At 51.0% G+C, this 14,619-nt stretch overlaps 1 protein-coding gene across 6 annotated transcripts in view; it reads right to left on the bottom strand.

Moving 5' to 3' along the window:
* Positions 1 to 540: 540 nt before the first annotated feature.
* LOC127580051 (TOM1-like protein 1) overlaps positions 541 to 14,619 on the bottom strand; it is a 34,686-nt gene continuing 20,607 nt past the window's right edge. The window contains exons 10-17 of one of the 6 annotated variants that reach the window (XR_007957773.1): positions 14,509 to 14,611; positions 13,809 to 13,920; positions 12,820 to 12,868; positions 12,315 to 12,405; positions 11,684 to 11,780; positions 4,343 to 4,421; positions 944 to 1,903; positions 541 to 910 (exon numbers count right to left, since the gene is read on the bottom strand). Coding sequence is in view for 4 of the 6 variants with exons in the window: in XM_052033204.1 (XP_051889164.1) it covers positions 4,361 to 4,421; positions 11,684 to 11,780; positions 12,315 to 12,405; positions 12,820 to 12,868; positions 13,809 to 13,920; positions 14,509 to 14,611 (513 nt within the window). In the remaining 2 variants the exon portion in view is untranslated. Of the gene's footprint in view, positions 1,904 to 4,342; positions 4,422 to 11,683; positions 11,781 to 12,314; positions 12,406 to 12,819; positions 12,869 to 13,808; positions 13,921 to 14,508; positions 14,612 to 14,619 lie in introns of all 6 variants that reach the window. The other 5 variants (XR_007957774.1, XM_052033204.1, XM_052033205.1 and 2 more) reach the window with 5 other exon arrangements.

The following is a 14,619-nucleotide window of genomic DNA, read 5'->3' as shown; positions in this document are numbered from 1 at the left end:
CAACCAAGCTGCCGTCCTGAGCTGGTCTCATTTGCCTGCGTTTGGCCCATATCCCTCTAAACCATTCCTACCCATGTATCTGTCCAAGTGTCTTTTAAACACTGTAATTGTACCTGCCTCTATCACTTCCTCTGGCAGCTCGCTCCACATGCCCACCACCCTCTGCGTGGAAAAGTTGCCCCAGAGGTCCCCTTTAAATCTCTCCCCTCTCACCCTAAACCTGTGCCCTCTAGTTTTAGACTCCCCTACCCTGGGGAAAAGACTGTGATCATCCATTATATCTCTGCCCCTAATGATTTTATAAACATCCATAAGGTCACCCCTCAGCCTCCTTTGCTCCAGGGAAAACAGTCCCAGCCTGTCCAGCCTCTCCTTAGAACTCAAGCCCTCCAGTCCCAGCAACATCCTTGTGATCATCTGGCGCTTGGTGTCTCAATGAAAAAACACAGTGAATTGTCAGAGGCTTGAAAGATGCAACCCCATAAAACATCCAGAAAGAATGAGAAATGTCTGATTATTAATAAATATATTAAACATCCATGGTTTTAAAAATCCTTGTTTTAAAGTTTACATGTCCAATACCTTCAGATGTCAAATTCTTGCAACAGTTCCATGTATTACATCAACAACCTCACTTCAAAAGTATCCAGCTGGGTCATCCTGAGACTGGAAGGCACTATGGCAATGCACTGCTGTGTTTATTCACATATGCTACTTGGAAGAAGTCACCATTTGTGGGATCGTCCCCCAGCGAGGGTCAGTGTGTGTGTGGGACCGTCCGCCAGTGAGGGTCAGTGTGTGTGTGGGACCCGTCCCCTAGTGAGGGTCAGTGTGTGTGTGGGACCCGTCCCCTAGTGAGGGTCAGTGAGTGTGGGACCTGTCCCCCAGTGAGGGTCAGTGTGTATGGGACCTGTCCCCCAGTGAGGGTCAGTGTGTATGGGACCATCCCCGGTGAGGGTCAGTGTGTGTGGGACCTGTCCCCCAGTGAAGGTCAGTGTGTGTGGGATCGTCCCCCAGTGAGGGTCAGTGTGTGTGTGGGACCCGTCCCCCGGTAAGGGTCAGTGTGTGTGGGACCATCCCCGGTGAGGGTCAGTGTGTGTGTGGGACCGTCCCCTAGTGAGGGTCAGTGTGTGTGTGGGATCGTCCCCCAGTGAGGGTCAGTGTGTGTGTGGGATCGTCCCCCAGTGAGGGTCAGTGAGTTGGGACCGTCCCCCAGTGAGGGTCAGTGTGTTTGGGACTGTCCCCGTGAGAACTACTGCTTTTAGCTGAGGATTTTGAGGGCAGAGGTGGGGAAATCACAGATCCACCCAAACTTGTGACGATTGAATCTCATTCCTCAGGAATACAATGTTCAGAAGATATAAGTGGACATAGTCTCTGATCTATTACAAACCATGACTTCCCTTTCTCTCTCACTTTCACCTCTCCCACACTCTACTGAACTCTTTTCCTAAAAGACTAGGTTCCCTATGTTGGAATTTGGAAGTATTTTTATTTGGAATGTTAATTCTAAATCTGTAAACCAGAAGTGAAAGATGATAGGCCTTAGATCTACGACTATTTTACTTTACAAAGTGGTGTACTGAGATGGACATGGTCCTAGCAGTGAATATCAAGATGAGGCAGCAGTGGGACATGCTGCGTGATTGGGAAGTCGTCAGAGTGACTGGTGACTCTGCCACGGACAGAAGTCTGCTGAGCTCCCTGCTGCTGCCGTTGAGGATGGACGATGGTGGGGGGTCACTCCGAGGCCAAGCGGATCAACAGAGGGTCAGTGAACACCAGGCTTCACCGCATCAGTCACTAGCTCTCCATCAGCATCCTGCCCAGGTCATCAATGTGGTCTGCCCCTGCTTTGTCAGCAGGCCTTTGGTTCCGACCCCTGCACCATCTCCGATACCTGCTGGGGAGGGACAGCACGTTGTTACTGCATTGAATCTTCAAGCAGCTTTCACAAACGGTGACCCTCAAAGATGAACTCTTGATCTCCCAGTCTGCCTCGTCGTGGCCCTTGCACTTTATTAGTCTACTTGCACTGTACCTTCTCTGTAACTGTAACACTACATGTTACATTCTGTTTTCCTTTTTACTAGCTCAAAGTACTTTTGTATGGAATGATCTTTCTGGGTGGAATGCAAACAAAAGCTTTTGACCGTAAAATAAGAGAAAAGATATCTTTATTAGTCACACGTACATCGAAACACAGTGAAATGCATCTTTTGTGTAGAGTGTCCTGGGGGCAGCCCGCAAGTGTCGCCATGCTTCCGGCGCCAACACAGCATGCCCATGACTTCCTAACCCGTACATCTTTGGAATGTGGGAAGAAACCGGAGCACCCGGAGGAAACCCACGCAGACACAGGGAGAACGTACAAACTCCTTACAGACAGCAGCCGGAATTGAACCTGGGTTGCTGGCGCTGTAATAGTGTTACGCTAACCGCTACCCTACTGTGCCTGCCCATTCATGAAGTCCCACACCACCAGGTTGAAGAACAGCGACTTCCCTTCAACCATTCAATTCTTGAACCAACTGGGAAAACCCTAATCACTACAGTTTAGCAACCACTCTGATCACTTTGCACTAAAATGGTCTTCTTTTTGTTCTAATTGTGTATTTTTTCTTGTAAAAATTGTGTCTAATGTTTAATTTATGTTTTTCTTGTGAATGCTGCTTATCTGATGCTATGTGCCTGTGATGCCGCTGCAAGTAAATTTTTCATTGCACCTGTGTACACATGTACTGGTGCACATGACAATAAACTTGACTTTGACATGTGAGAATAATTAAGCAATTACCAATACCAGGAGGCTGCTCCCTCCAGCTGGAAGGTTCAGGACATGGGGAACAGTCTCGGGATAAGGGAACAAGTGGTTGACCATGGAGGACCAAAATTTCCTGGTGCTGTGGGCTGTGAGCTTGTGGAATTCTCACCCCTCCCAGGACCTCTGGTGTTCGGTCATTGGGGGCGTCCAAGGTTGAGCTCAGTGGAGTGTGGACACTGAGGGTGATGGCGGATGTGGAGGGTGGACTTCAGATGATTTTATTGAACGTGGTCTGCCCCTGCTTTGGGGCTGAATGGCCTACTCCTATAACCCAGCCAGGAGCAGGACCCAGACTTCAGCTGCCAGTCTGACTGTGAAGGTTCCACCTCTGGCACCTGGATGTCAGATAAAGTGTTTCCTCTCTCCGTTTCTAACCCTTTTAATATCGGACTTCAACTACACAGTAATCACAAAAAGGTTACCTTATTGGTAAAATCAGTAAAATTGGTTTATTATTGTCACATGTCCCAAGGTACAGTGAAAAACTTTGTTTTGCATGCCATCCAGACAGATCATTTCATCACATCAGTGCATTGAGGGAGTACAAGGGAAAACTATAACAGAATGCAGAGTAAAGTGTCACAGTTACAGAGAAAGTGCAGCGCAGGCAGACAATAAGGTGCAAGGTCAAGAGTCCATCTTACCATATTGTGAGGTCAAGAGTCCATTTTATCATACAAGAGGTCCGTTTCATTAGTCTTATAACAGCGCGGTAGAAGCTGTCCTTGATCCTGGTGGTATGTGCTTTCAGGCTTTTGTATCTTCTGCTCGATAGGAGGGGGGAGAAGAGAGAATGTCCCGGGGTGGGTGGGGTCTTTGATTACACTGGCTGCTTTGCTGAGGCAGCGATCTGCATATCAATCATCTTTCATAATTGCTTTCAAATCCAACAGCCCGGGAAATGTCACTCAGTGTTTACAGAGGCAAAAGCAGGAGGCACTCACATCACCGGGGGTCCCTTGCAGCGGAGGGCAGGAATTCACCACAGCAGATGTGAACCAGCCCTTTGCAGATGCACTGCACGCTGCATTGCACCGGCTGTAATAATGCACTGGCCGCAGAACTAGTTGCATTGCAGGGAAACTGCCTATGTGACAGACTTGGGTTATTTTCTCTGGAGGGTCAGAGGCTGATGGAAATGTATAAAATTCTGATGGTCTTTTTGCTCGGGTAGAAATGTCAAATACTAGAGAGCATAGCTTTAAGTTGAGAGGGGGGAAAGTTTAAGGGTGATGTGTGGGGCATGCTTCTTTTACACAGAGAGTGGTGGGTACCTGGAACACGCTGCCAGGGCTAGTGGTGGAAGCAGGCACCACAGTGGCATTTAAGAGGCATTTAGACAGGCCCATGAACAGGCAGGGAGTGGAGGGATACAGATCATGTGCAGGCAGGTGGAATTAGTTTAATTTGGCATCATGGTTGGCACAGACATTGTGGGCCAAAGGGCCTGTTCCTGTGCTGTACTGTTCTATGTTCTAATATACACCTCTGGCCAGGACCTGACCACTGAGCACTTACCAGGAGGTACGACCCTCACTAATTGTCGCGCCAAGTCCGGCCTTTGTTTAAAACAGAGTCCAAATCTTCATAAATCGCCCTGAAACCAAGAGGAAATCCAGAACATTAATCTGAGTAACCAACACCCGTGCTTAAGGAGGTAATTTAAGGACTTTAAGGAGGTTGTATCCCAGCAAGGAGGAAAGATTCTAAGGGAGAGATGGAGCAACCACGGCTAACTACAGAACGGCAGGAGGGGATGAAGTTGAAAAAGAAAATGTATTAAAGAGGCAAAAGTTGGGATAGACCCAAAAAAAAACACTGGGATCAATTCAGAATCCAGCAAAGGAGGACAAAAAAGGATAATAAACTATGAGGACAAACTAAGTGAACAATATTAAAATGGACAATAGGAGTTTCTTCAAGTGTATAAGCTCCATCACAGGCACAACCCTCCCCACCATTGAGGACATCCTCAAGAGGCGGTGCCTCAAGAAGGTGGCATCCATCACTAAGGACCCTCACTAAGGAATGTCACTGAATCTGTAACATAAGCCATCTATCCCAAAGCAACGAGCTCCGGTTCGGTGTGGTACCTTTCCAGGCTCACACCACTGTGTGCCTCATCCAGCCCCTCACCTCCACGCCAGATGCAAAAGCTTCTCTGAGACAATTCCTGATTCTATTAAAGTCTCCTCATGCCGGCTCTCTCACACACACAAATGGCACCAGCCTTGCCCATGAGCTCTCTTGCCTTTAAGTGAGAGAAGGCAACCCCTTACTCGAGAGACATGGGCCCCATGGTCCTGGCCGATGCTCCCACTGAGGGATTGCAGCCTAGTTGGGGTGCTGCAGGCAGTGGTGGGCTCCAGCCTCCCAGCCCAGCCCAGTGTCACCTGGTGTTGGAAGGGTGGGAGATCACATATCCCAAACCTAGCTTCACCTGCACACCAGCCCTCGAAAGGAGCAGGGAAGTGGGATTAATCGGAGAGCTGGCACTAGGTCAATAGGCCGAAGGTCCTCCTTCAGTCAAGTATCATTGTGCGACCCTACAGGGCTTCAGCACATTTATCTCAGTGTGAACAGCTCTGGAAGGAGAACTGGATCTAACCCGGGGAGTCAGATTGCACCATAAACGCTCATAATTCACACCGACCTAACACCTCAGATCAAGTTTCACATCACACCCCTCCTCTGTTTGCTGTTGCTCACTCACAGGGATGCGAGTGTCACTGACGAGCCCAGCACTTACTGGTGTGGTGAGCTGACAGAGAGTTTTCGGGATATATCGATCACTGAGGGACATGGGGTCAGTGCAGGGAAAATGAGGTAAAATGAGTGACAGGACAGGCAGAAGGGGGGAAATGGGTGACTCTCACCTCTGCTTCTCATCTCCTGGTTCCGGTGAACCTTCTGTGCAATGCCTCGGTTTGTCCCTTCAATATGAAGGTTAAAACCGCAGAGTTTTGAACTACACCACATGTTCTGGTGAGGGTACTCCTGCTACGTTGTTGGGTAGGGGGTCCCTGGATTTAGACCCAGTCACACTGAAGGAACACCTCCAAGTCGGGTCAGGAGGGGAAACTGCCGGGGATGTTGTCCGTCCATCCACCAGCCAGACCCAGTCATGGTGTGCGTACACCCCAGCTGGCTCACTAACATCCCTCAGGGAAGGAGACCTGCCCTGGTTTGCTCTGTGACTCCAGGCTCACAGCGACATGAGTGACTCTCAACTGCCCTCCGAGTCCAGCAGTGATAAATGCTGGTGACACTGACACCTCCTTAATGATTCCCCAGTCGGTGGCCCACACTGCAGCCACAGTGTGCCAGTGGGAGGGGAGGGGAGGGAAGGTCTCAGGACAGGAGTCAATCAAGCTCTGAAAAGAAAACTCCTTGTCCTTTTGAGTCTGGTGGGCTTGATTCAAATCTAGGCCAAGTCTGCATGCCTGTGCCAGCCGTTTGTGTATCTCAAGAACTGCTTCTGACTAACAATGCATTATTTCTTGGCAATATTGAGGCCCATCGCTTCCCCTGTGGGAACCATTCACAACTACATCACTAGACTGAGCTGCAGGCTGCGCTGTCCCTGCCTCCTCAGTGCTTGTCTCTGCCCTTCCTTCAGGAGCTCACTGGGATCCGAACAATTCCTTGCAGACACCGAATTGCATAGAACATACAGCACAGAGGCAGGCCATTCAGCTCAGCTAATCCCCACCAGCCTCCTCCCTCCCAGTTCATCTGATCCTGGGTAGGGGTCTTTCTCCCAGGGGTAAAGCCCCTTGTTGCCGAGAGATGGAGCCGAATGTTTGAATGCAAGGACTACTGAGCTGCCAAGTGTTTACGTCCAACAGTCCAGTGATTGTTTGAACACGTCATGCTTTGAGTGAGCTTGGGTAGGTCAAGGAGGAGGACATGGAGCGCCATTCCAGGGACAAGTGAGGGATCTCAGGGTTAGACTGGAGTGCTGGGTTGTTCTCCTTCAAGTAAAGGGGATTGAGAGATGGCTGGCAGTGGAAAAATCGTGATGCATTTGGACAAGGTAGTTTGAGTGAAACTGTGGTTCCAGGTCTGGGGGGGGGGGGGGGTGCATTTTTTTAACATGATGGTCAAAAGGCAACAGGTGAGATGTGAAGATAAGGTGTTTTTTGGGCAGAGAGTGGTCATTCAGAGAGTATTGGACTCTGCCCAATACGTCTCAGGCACATCCCTCCCCACCATCGGGAGTATCTACAGGAGGCACTGCCTCAAGAAGGCAACATCCGTCATTAAAGATCCCCACCATCCGGGCCATGCCACCTTCTCGCAGCTCCCATCGGGCAGGAGGTACAGAAGCCTGAAGTCCCCACACCACCAGGTTCAGGAACAGCAACTTCCCTTCAACCATTTGGTTCCTGAACCAACCGGCACAACCCTAATCACTGCAGTTTAGCAACACTATGACCACTTTGATCACTTTGCACTAAAATGGACTCTGTTCTTCTTTTTGTTCTAATTGTGTTCTTCCTTGTAAAAATTATGTATAATTTATGTCTAATTTGTGTTTCTCCTGTGAATGCTGCTTATCTGATGCTATGTGCCTGTGATGCTGCTGCAAGTAAGTTTTTCACTGCGGACACAGGAGTCTGCAGATGCTGGAACCTGGAGCAACACACAATCTGCTGGAGGAACTCAGCGGCTTGAGGAGAGTCTGTGGGAGGAAAGGTCGAAACCCTGCATCAGGGCTGAGACTGGAGAGGTGGCCAGCATAAAGAGGAGGAGGGGAGAGGCGAGAAAGCCTTTGAAAGGTTGACGAGCCTGATGAAATCGACAGGGTGATGAGCGTGGTGGGACTAATGTTCTGAGAGGCGTTTATTTCAATGCGAGGAGTATTGTAGGTAAGGCAGATGAACTTAGAGCTTGGACTGGCACGTGGAATTATGATGTCGTAGCCATTGGTGAGACTTGGTTGCGGGAGGGAGAGGACTGGCAGCTCAATGTTCCGGGGTTCTGATGCTTTAGACGTGATAGAGGCAGAGGTATGAAAGGGGGAGGGTGGCATTACTCATCAGGGAAAATGTCACGGCAGTGCTCAGGGAGGACATACTGGAGGGCTCGTCCACTGAGGCAATATGGGTAGAACTGAGGAACAAGAGAGGGATGACCATGTCAACGGGGCTATATTATCGACCTCCCAATAGTCAGTGGGATTTAGAGGAACAAATTTGTAGAGAGATAGCAGACAGTTACAGGAAAAATAAGGTTGTGATAGCTGGTGATTTTAACCTTCCACATATTGACCGGGACTCCCATACTGTAAAGGGATGAGATGGGATGGAGTTTGTCAAATGTGTTCGGGAAAGTTTTCTTAAATATTATGTCGAGGTCCCAACCTGAGAGAACGTGATACTGGATCTGCTCTTAGGGAACGAGACAGGGCAGGTGACAGCAGTGTGTGTAGGGGAACACTTGGGATCTAATTCCATTAGTTTCAAGATAGTTATGGAGAAGGGTAGGACTGGTCCTCGGGTTGAGATTCTGAATTGGAGGAAGGCCAATTATGATGGCATCAGAAGGGATCTGTCAGGCGTGGATTGGGACAGGTTGTTTTCCGGCAAAGAGATGCTTGGCTAGTGGGAGGCTTTCAAAAGTGAAATATTGAGAGTACAGAATCTGTATGTTCCTGTTAGGGTAAAAGGTTTAGGGAAGCTTGGTTATCGAGGGATATTGAGGCCCTGGTAAAGAAAAAGGAGGTGCATATCAGGTATAGGCAGCTGGGATCAAATGAGGCACTTCAGGAGTATAAGAAATGCAAGCGAACACTTGAGAGAGATTTCAGGAGGGCACAGTACGGTACAGTGCAGCACAGTAGCATAGCGGTTAGCGCGATGCTATTACAGCGCCAGCGATTGGGTTCAATTCCCGTCGCTGTCTGTAAGGAGTTTGTCCCGTGTCTGTGTGGGTTTCCCCTGGGTGCTCCGGTTTCCTCCCACATTGCAAAGACGTACGGGTAGGTTAATTTGGGTTAAAATGGGTGGGCCGGAAGGTCCTGTTACCACGCTGTAAATAAAATTTTTTTTTAAATTTAAAAAGAGGACATGAAGTTGCTCTGGCAGACGGGGTGAAAGAGAATCCCAAGGGTTTCTATAGCTGTATTAAGAGCAAAAGGGTAGCAAGGGACAAAATTGGTCCTCTTGAAGCTCAGTGTGGTCATCTATGTGTGGAGCTGAAAGAGATGGGGGAGATCTTAAATGAATTTTTTGCATCCGTATTTACTCTGGAGACAAACACAGAGACTATAGAACTGAGGCAAAAGAGTAGCGAGGTCACAGACCGTATCCGGATTACGGAAAAGGAGGTGCTGGCAGTCTTGAGGCAAATTAAGGTGGATAAATCCCCAGGGCCTGGTGAGGTGTCCCCCCCAGAGCTTGTGGGAGGCTAGTGCAGAAATTGCAGGGGCCCTGGCAGAGATATTTAAAACGTCCTTAGCCACGGGTGAGGTGCCGGAGGACTGGAGGATAGCTAATGTTTTTCCATTGTTCAAGAAAGGCTCTAAGAATAAGCTGGGAAGTAGCCAATTGGATTCAACATTGGCTTAGCAGGAGAAGCCAGAGAGTGGTCATAGATGGTCGTCTCTCTGACTGGAGGCCTGTGACTAGTGGTGTGCCGCAGGGATCGGTGCTGGGTCCGTTGTTGTTTATCATCTATATTAATGATTTAGATGATAATGTGGTAAACTGGATCAGCAAATTTGGGGATGACATCAAGATCGGGGGTGTAGTGGACGGCGAGGAAGGCTATCAAAGCTTGCAGCGTGATCTTGACCAGCTGGGAAAACGGGTTGAACAACGGCAGATGGAATTTAATGCAGATGAGTGTGAGGTGCTGTACTGTGGGAGAACAAACCAGGGTAAGACTTGCACAGGGAATGGCAGGGCTCTGAGGTGTGCGGTAGAACAGGGGGACCTGGGAATACAGATCCGTAGTTCCCTGAAAGTGGTGTCACAGGTAGATACGGTTGTAAAGAGAGCTTTTGGCACTTTAGCCTTCATAAATCAGGGCATTGAGTACAGGAGTTGGGATGTTATGTTGAAGTTGTACAAGATGCTGGTGAGGCCAAATTTGGAGTATTGTGTACAGTTCCAGTCACCTACCTATAGGAAAGTTATCAATAAGCGTGAAAGAGTGCTGAGAAAATTTACAAGGATGTTGCTGGGACTTGAGGATCTGAGTTATAGGGAAAGGTTGAATAGGTTAGGACTTTATTCTCTGGAGCACAGGAGAATGAGGGGAGATCTTATAGAGGTATACAAAATTATGAGGGGTAAAGATAGGGTGAATGCATGCAGGCTTTTTTCCCCTTGGATTGGGTGAGACTAGAACTAGAGGTCATAGGTTTAGGGAGAAAGGTGAAATATTTAAGGGGAATCTGAGGGGGAACTTCTTCACTCAGAGGGTGGTGCGAATGTGGAACGAGCTGTCAGCGGAAGTGGTGGATGTGGGTTCAATGTGGGAGCAGAATCACGGTAGTGTAATGGTTAGCGTAACGCTATTACAGCGCCAGCGACCTGGGTTCAGTTCCGGCCACTGTCTGTAAGGAGTCTGTACGTTCTCCCCGTGTCTGCGTGGGTTTCCTCCGGGTGCTCCGGTTTCCTCCCACATTCCAAAGACGTACAGGTTAGGAGCTGTGGGCATGCTATGTTGGCGCCAGAAGAGGGGCGACACTTGCGGGCTGCCCCCAGCCCATTCTCAGTAACGCAAAAAGACGCATTTCACTATGTGTTTTGAGGTACGTGTGACTAATAAATAGATATCTTAATATCAATTGTAACATTTAAGAGAGGTTTGGATAGGTACGTGGATGGGAGGGGTTTGGAGGGATATGGTCCGGGTGCAGGTAGATGGGACCAGGCAGAAGATCAGGTTGGCATGGACTGGATGGGCCAAAGGGCCTGTTTCTGTGCTGTAGTGCTCTATGACTCTGAAGGATGCCAAGGCGATTGGTGGACTGAGGAGGGGGGTGAGATGACGGGCAGGTAGTGCCAGGTAGGGGAGCGGAGCGGGGGTGGAGTTGGGAGAGAGAGGCAGGTGAAGGACAGATAGAGGCAGACAGGAGAGGAAAAAGGGAATAAAACAACAGATGGAGCACGGTGGGGGAGGCCAGTGTGAAGACAGGAGGCAGCTTTGCATTTGAAAGATTTTCATTGCACCTGTGCACACATGTACTTGTGCATCTGACAATAAACTCGAATAAACTTGGAACAAACTGCCTGCAGAAGTGGAAACGAAAGCAACTGATGCCAGCAGAAGGGAGCTGAAGAAATGCCGAGGATAATTTGCAGGACGATGGGAAAAGGGCAGGGCTGGGATTGGTGGGAACCAACATGGGCTCGATGGGACCAATGATCTGCTGGTGAGCTCCGAGAACTCTGTGACAGAGCCTCTCCCTTCTACCAAGGGCACAAGTGTCTGATTTCAGCTGGGGAAACTTTACACCTTTAGAGATGGTACTTTGCAAGTATCGGGGGCGTGTCAGAGGTAAGGCCACACTATGCGCCTATTCATAAACCTTTTGTGGACAGAGTTATTCAAAACCAACAGTGGCAACAAAGCACTTCCCCTGAGCACAACTTCCCGATCAAACAGTTCTTGCAGAGTAGACGTCACTTACTGCGCTGGAGCTAATGGATCCCTGGACCCACAATGTTTTACCCAGTGTAACCGTGATTGCTTAGAGATCACCTCATTACTGACTATTCCTTACACAACAGAGGGAGTGTTGTACTGTGGGAGGGGCAGTGATGAGGGAGAGACAGTAATGTTGTACTTAAAACCAAGCTGCCCCAATGCACAACCGATCCAGCAGCATCTGAAGTGGAGACTCACTCGGAATTCGGGTTGTCATTCGTATTGGCCAGAGGGTCAAACTCCAGGCCAATCAGCTGAGGCCCAGCAATCTTCGAAGGCTCTGATTGGCTTGTGGCTGGAAGGAGAAGCAGTGAGTGAACCCTGACTGGAGGCTGTAACGTGGCCTGAACTGCCCGCGATCTCCGCCAGGGCGTGCGGGGAGGCAGGGGCAGTAATCCTCGAGGGGACACCCTCCCTCAGTAGGTGTTGGGCTGTGGGTGGGACACAACGGCAGCACACGGTAAACAAAGCAGGTCCCAGAGCAGGAAGGGTCTGTCACCAATGAGTGGACGGGGGGCTGGGGGGTGAGAGGGAGGATGAGGGGGAGGGAGGAGGGCGAGGGAGGAGGAATGGATGGATGGAGGATGGAGAAGGGGAGGGGGTAGGGATGGGGTGGGAGGGGAAAAGGAGGGGGAGTGGCGGGGAAGGAGGGGGAGGAGCAGCAGGCTGGGGGAGAGGTGAGAGACAGAGGGAAGGGGGCAGTTGATGGGGGGGGCCAGGGGTGGGGTGAGGGTTTGTGCGTGATGTACGGGGTGTTTACGGGGCCCCCCCACTGACCCACCCCCACCCCCGGTGGGTGATCTAGGGCCCAGGTGTTTTGCAGCCTTACCTGTGTGTCCCCAGGAGCGGTCGGCGTGGGGGGGACCAGACAGCTGACTGTAGACGGGAGCCGTCGGCGGCTCGGAGCCTTGCTGGCTCACCTGAAACGTCAGACAGTGTGCCCATCACATCGACTGCGCACAACCCATGAACCCCCCCGGCAGTGCAGCCCACCCTTGGGGGGTGGGGGGCAGAGGGCAGAGGGCATCAGGGAACAAAGAGGCCAGAGAGTCGGGGATCGAGGTATCAAAAGGGGGAGAGGGAGGGCAAAGGGGGGGAGGTGGGGGCTGTTTCTGTGCCCACTGTGAGTCACTGTGTATTCCTCCAGTTGGTAATGGGTGCTAGTGGTGGGTAATGGGTGCTAGTGGTGGGTAATGGGTGGTGGTGGTGGGTGATGGTTGCCAGTGGATGCCGCTGGTGCTGGGAGTGGGTGATGGGTGCGGGTGGTGGGTCTGGGTGCTGGGGCTGGTGTTCAGATCTCCCCTCACCCTGCCCGGAGCCCAGCAGGTACTTACGTTGGCGTACAGAGGTTCAGGGGCAGTGCTGGGGGGAGGCAGGCCGGACCTGGAAGACAGAATGAAATGACCTGTGCGGTTACACAGCTCAGCCTCATGGGGCTGCTCCCTGCGCGAGGCGATCCCAGCAGACACAGCCCTGGTTGTACACACCACCCTCTCTGGGACCGCTCTGTAGACTGGCTACCTTTGGTTTGTGCCCCTCACAGTCTCTCCCCCGGCTGTGGTGCCCGGACACATGTACAAACCACAGGGGGAAGGGCACAGAGAGGCAATCTGCCCCTCCCACCACATCCACCAAACAATGATATCAATATGATCAATACCCCGGGCCTCATCCGCTGCCCATAGTTTCCTTGAATGTATTACTGTCCCAGTAGCGACCCCTCCCTGGGGGACAGTTCCAAATATTCAAACCTCCGGGTGAAAACTTTTCCCCTCAGCTCAGTTCCCGAGTGTCAACCGCATCTCCTGAGATCCTGGAACCCCTGCACTGTGCTCTCCACGGCTGGGGATCTGCCCCTCCACTTTTGCCCTTCAGTAGAGGGGAGTGAATCTGAAATAAGGACACACTGTGGAAACACTTAGCAGGTCGGTCAGCAGCTGTGGAGAGAAGAATGGAGTCAATGTTTCACGTCGAAGACCCTCCGTCTGAACAGCGCCTTTCAGAATCTTCACCGTCTCGACGAGGTCGTCACCCACTCTCTTCAAGTGAAGAGACCACCAGCCAATCCCACGCTGTCTCCACGCAGGACAGCTCCCTGATTCCAGGGACTCATCCAATGATTCCGCACTGCTCCAACTCCAAGCCATGCTTGGGAAAAGAACCAGAACTCTTCACTGTACTCCCACCCCAATCTCCGCCCAGCAGATCCCCGCAGCACCCCACAGTGCCCAGGGAGTACGGGACAAGAATTGTCTGCAGTGCACCCCATCCTGGTACCGGGAATCGCAGTCGGACCCCTGGAGGACAGAGGATGTCAACTTACTCCGGCTGGTGAGTTGGGGCGGTGTTGGGTGAGGGTACATCAGGCAGAGCCCTGCTCCTCAGGCTGGGGTTGGCCACACACACACCCACGGCAGCATTTCCATTTCTGAGACCTGTGACCAAGGAAATGAGAACGGACAAACTCATTCTCAAGTTGCTCCACCGTTGATGCAGCTCAAACTTAACTTTTTTTTCACAAAATTTTCTTGTGAACTTCATAACCCAGAGTAAATGGGGTTAAGCCAGGGATTGAAACATCACTGACCTTAGAAGCCCTGGAACAGCACCACATGGGGTAGACACAGGGTGAAGCTCCCTCTACACTGTCCCATCACACACTCCCAGGGTCAGACACATAGTGAAGCTCCCTCCACACCGTCCCATCACTCACTCCTGGGGTCAGACACAGAGTGAAGCTCCCTCCACACTGTCCCATCACACACTCCCGGGGTCAGACACAGAGTGAAGCTCCCTTGACACCGTTCCATCACACACTCCCAGAGCAGTAACAGCAGGGGTTGGACACAAGAAACCTCCCCCTACACTGCCCTGTCCATCGCAGGCTCTGAATGATGTTTGTACTGAAAGTCCCAAGGAACCTGAGAAGGCCCCAGTCTGTGGGCCTCAGCGGCTGGTCGGGCCCAGTGAACCAAAGGGTGTCCACGCAGAGCACGGGACTGGGTGAACCACAGTCTACTCACTCAGGTTAGAGAACTGGTCTGTGCACACTGGACCTAGGTCAGGACACGTGAAGTTGATCAGGTCGGGCGTGGAGCAGGGAGCAGAAGGATCTACGGGCACGACCTGGCAAC

This window comes from Pristis pectinata, chromosome 18, assembly GCF_009764475.1.
Source record: "Pristis pectinata isolate sPriPec2 chromosome 18, sPriPec2.1.pri, whole genome shotgun sequence".
NCBI classification, from domain to species: Eukaryota; Metazoa; Chordata; class Chondrichthyes; order Rhinopristiformes; family Pristidae; genus Pristis; species Pristis pectinata.
Note: the sequence above shows the minus strand (reverse complement) of the source record. Positions and strands in the feature narration are given on the sequence as shown.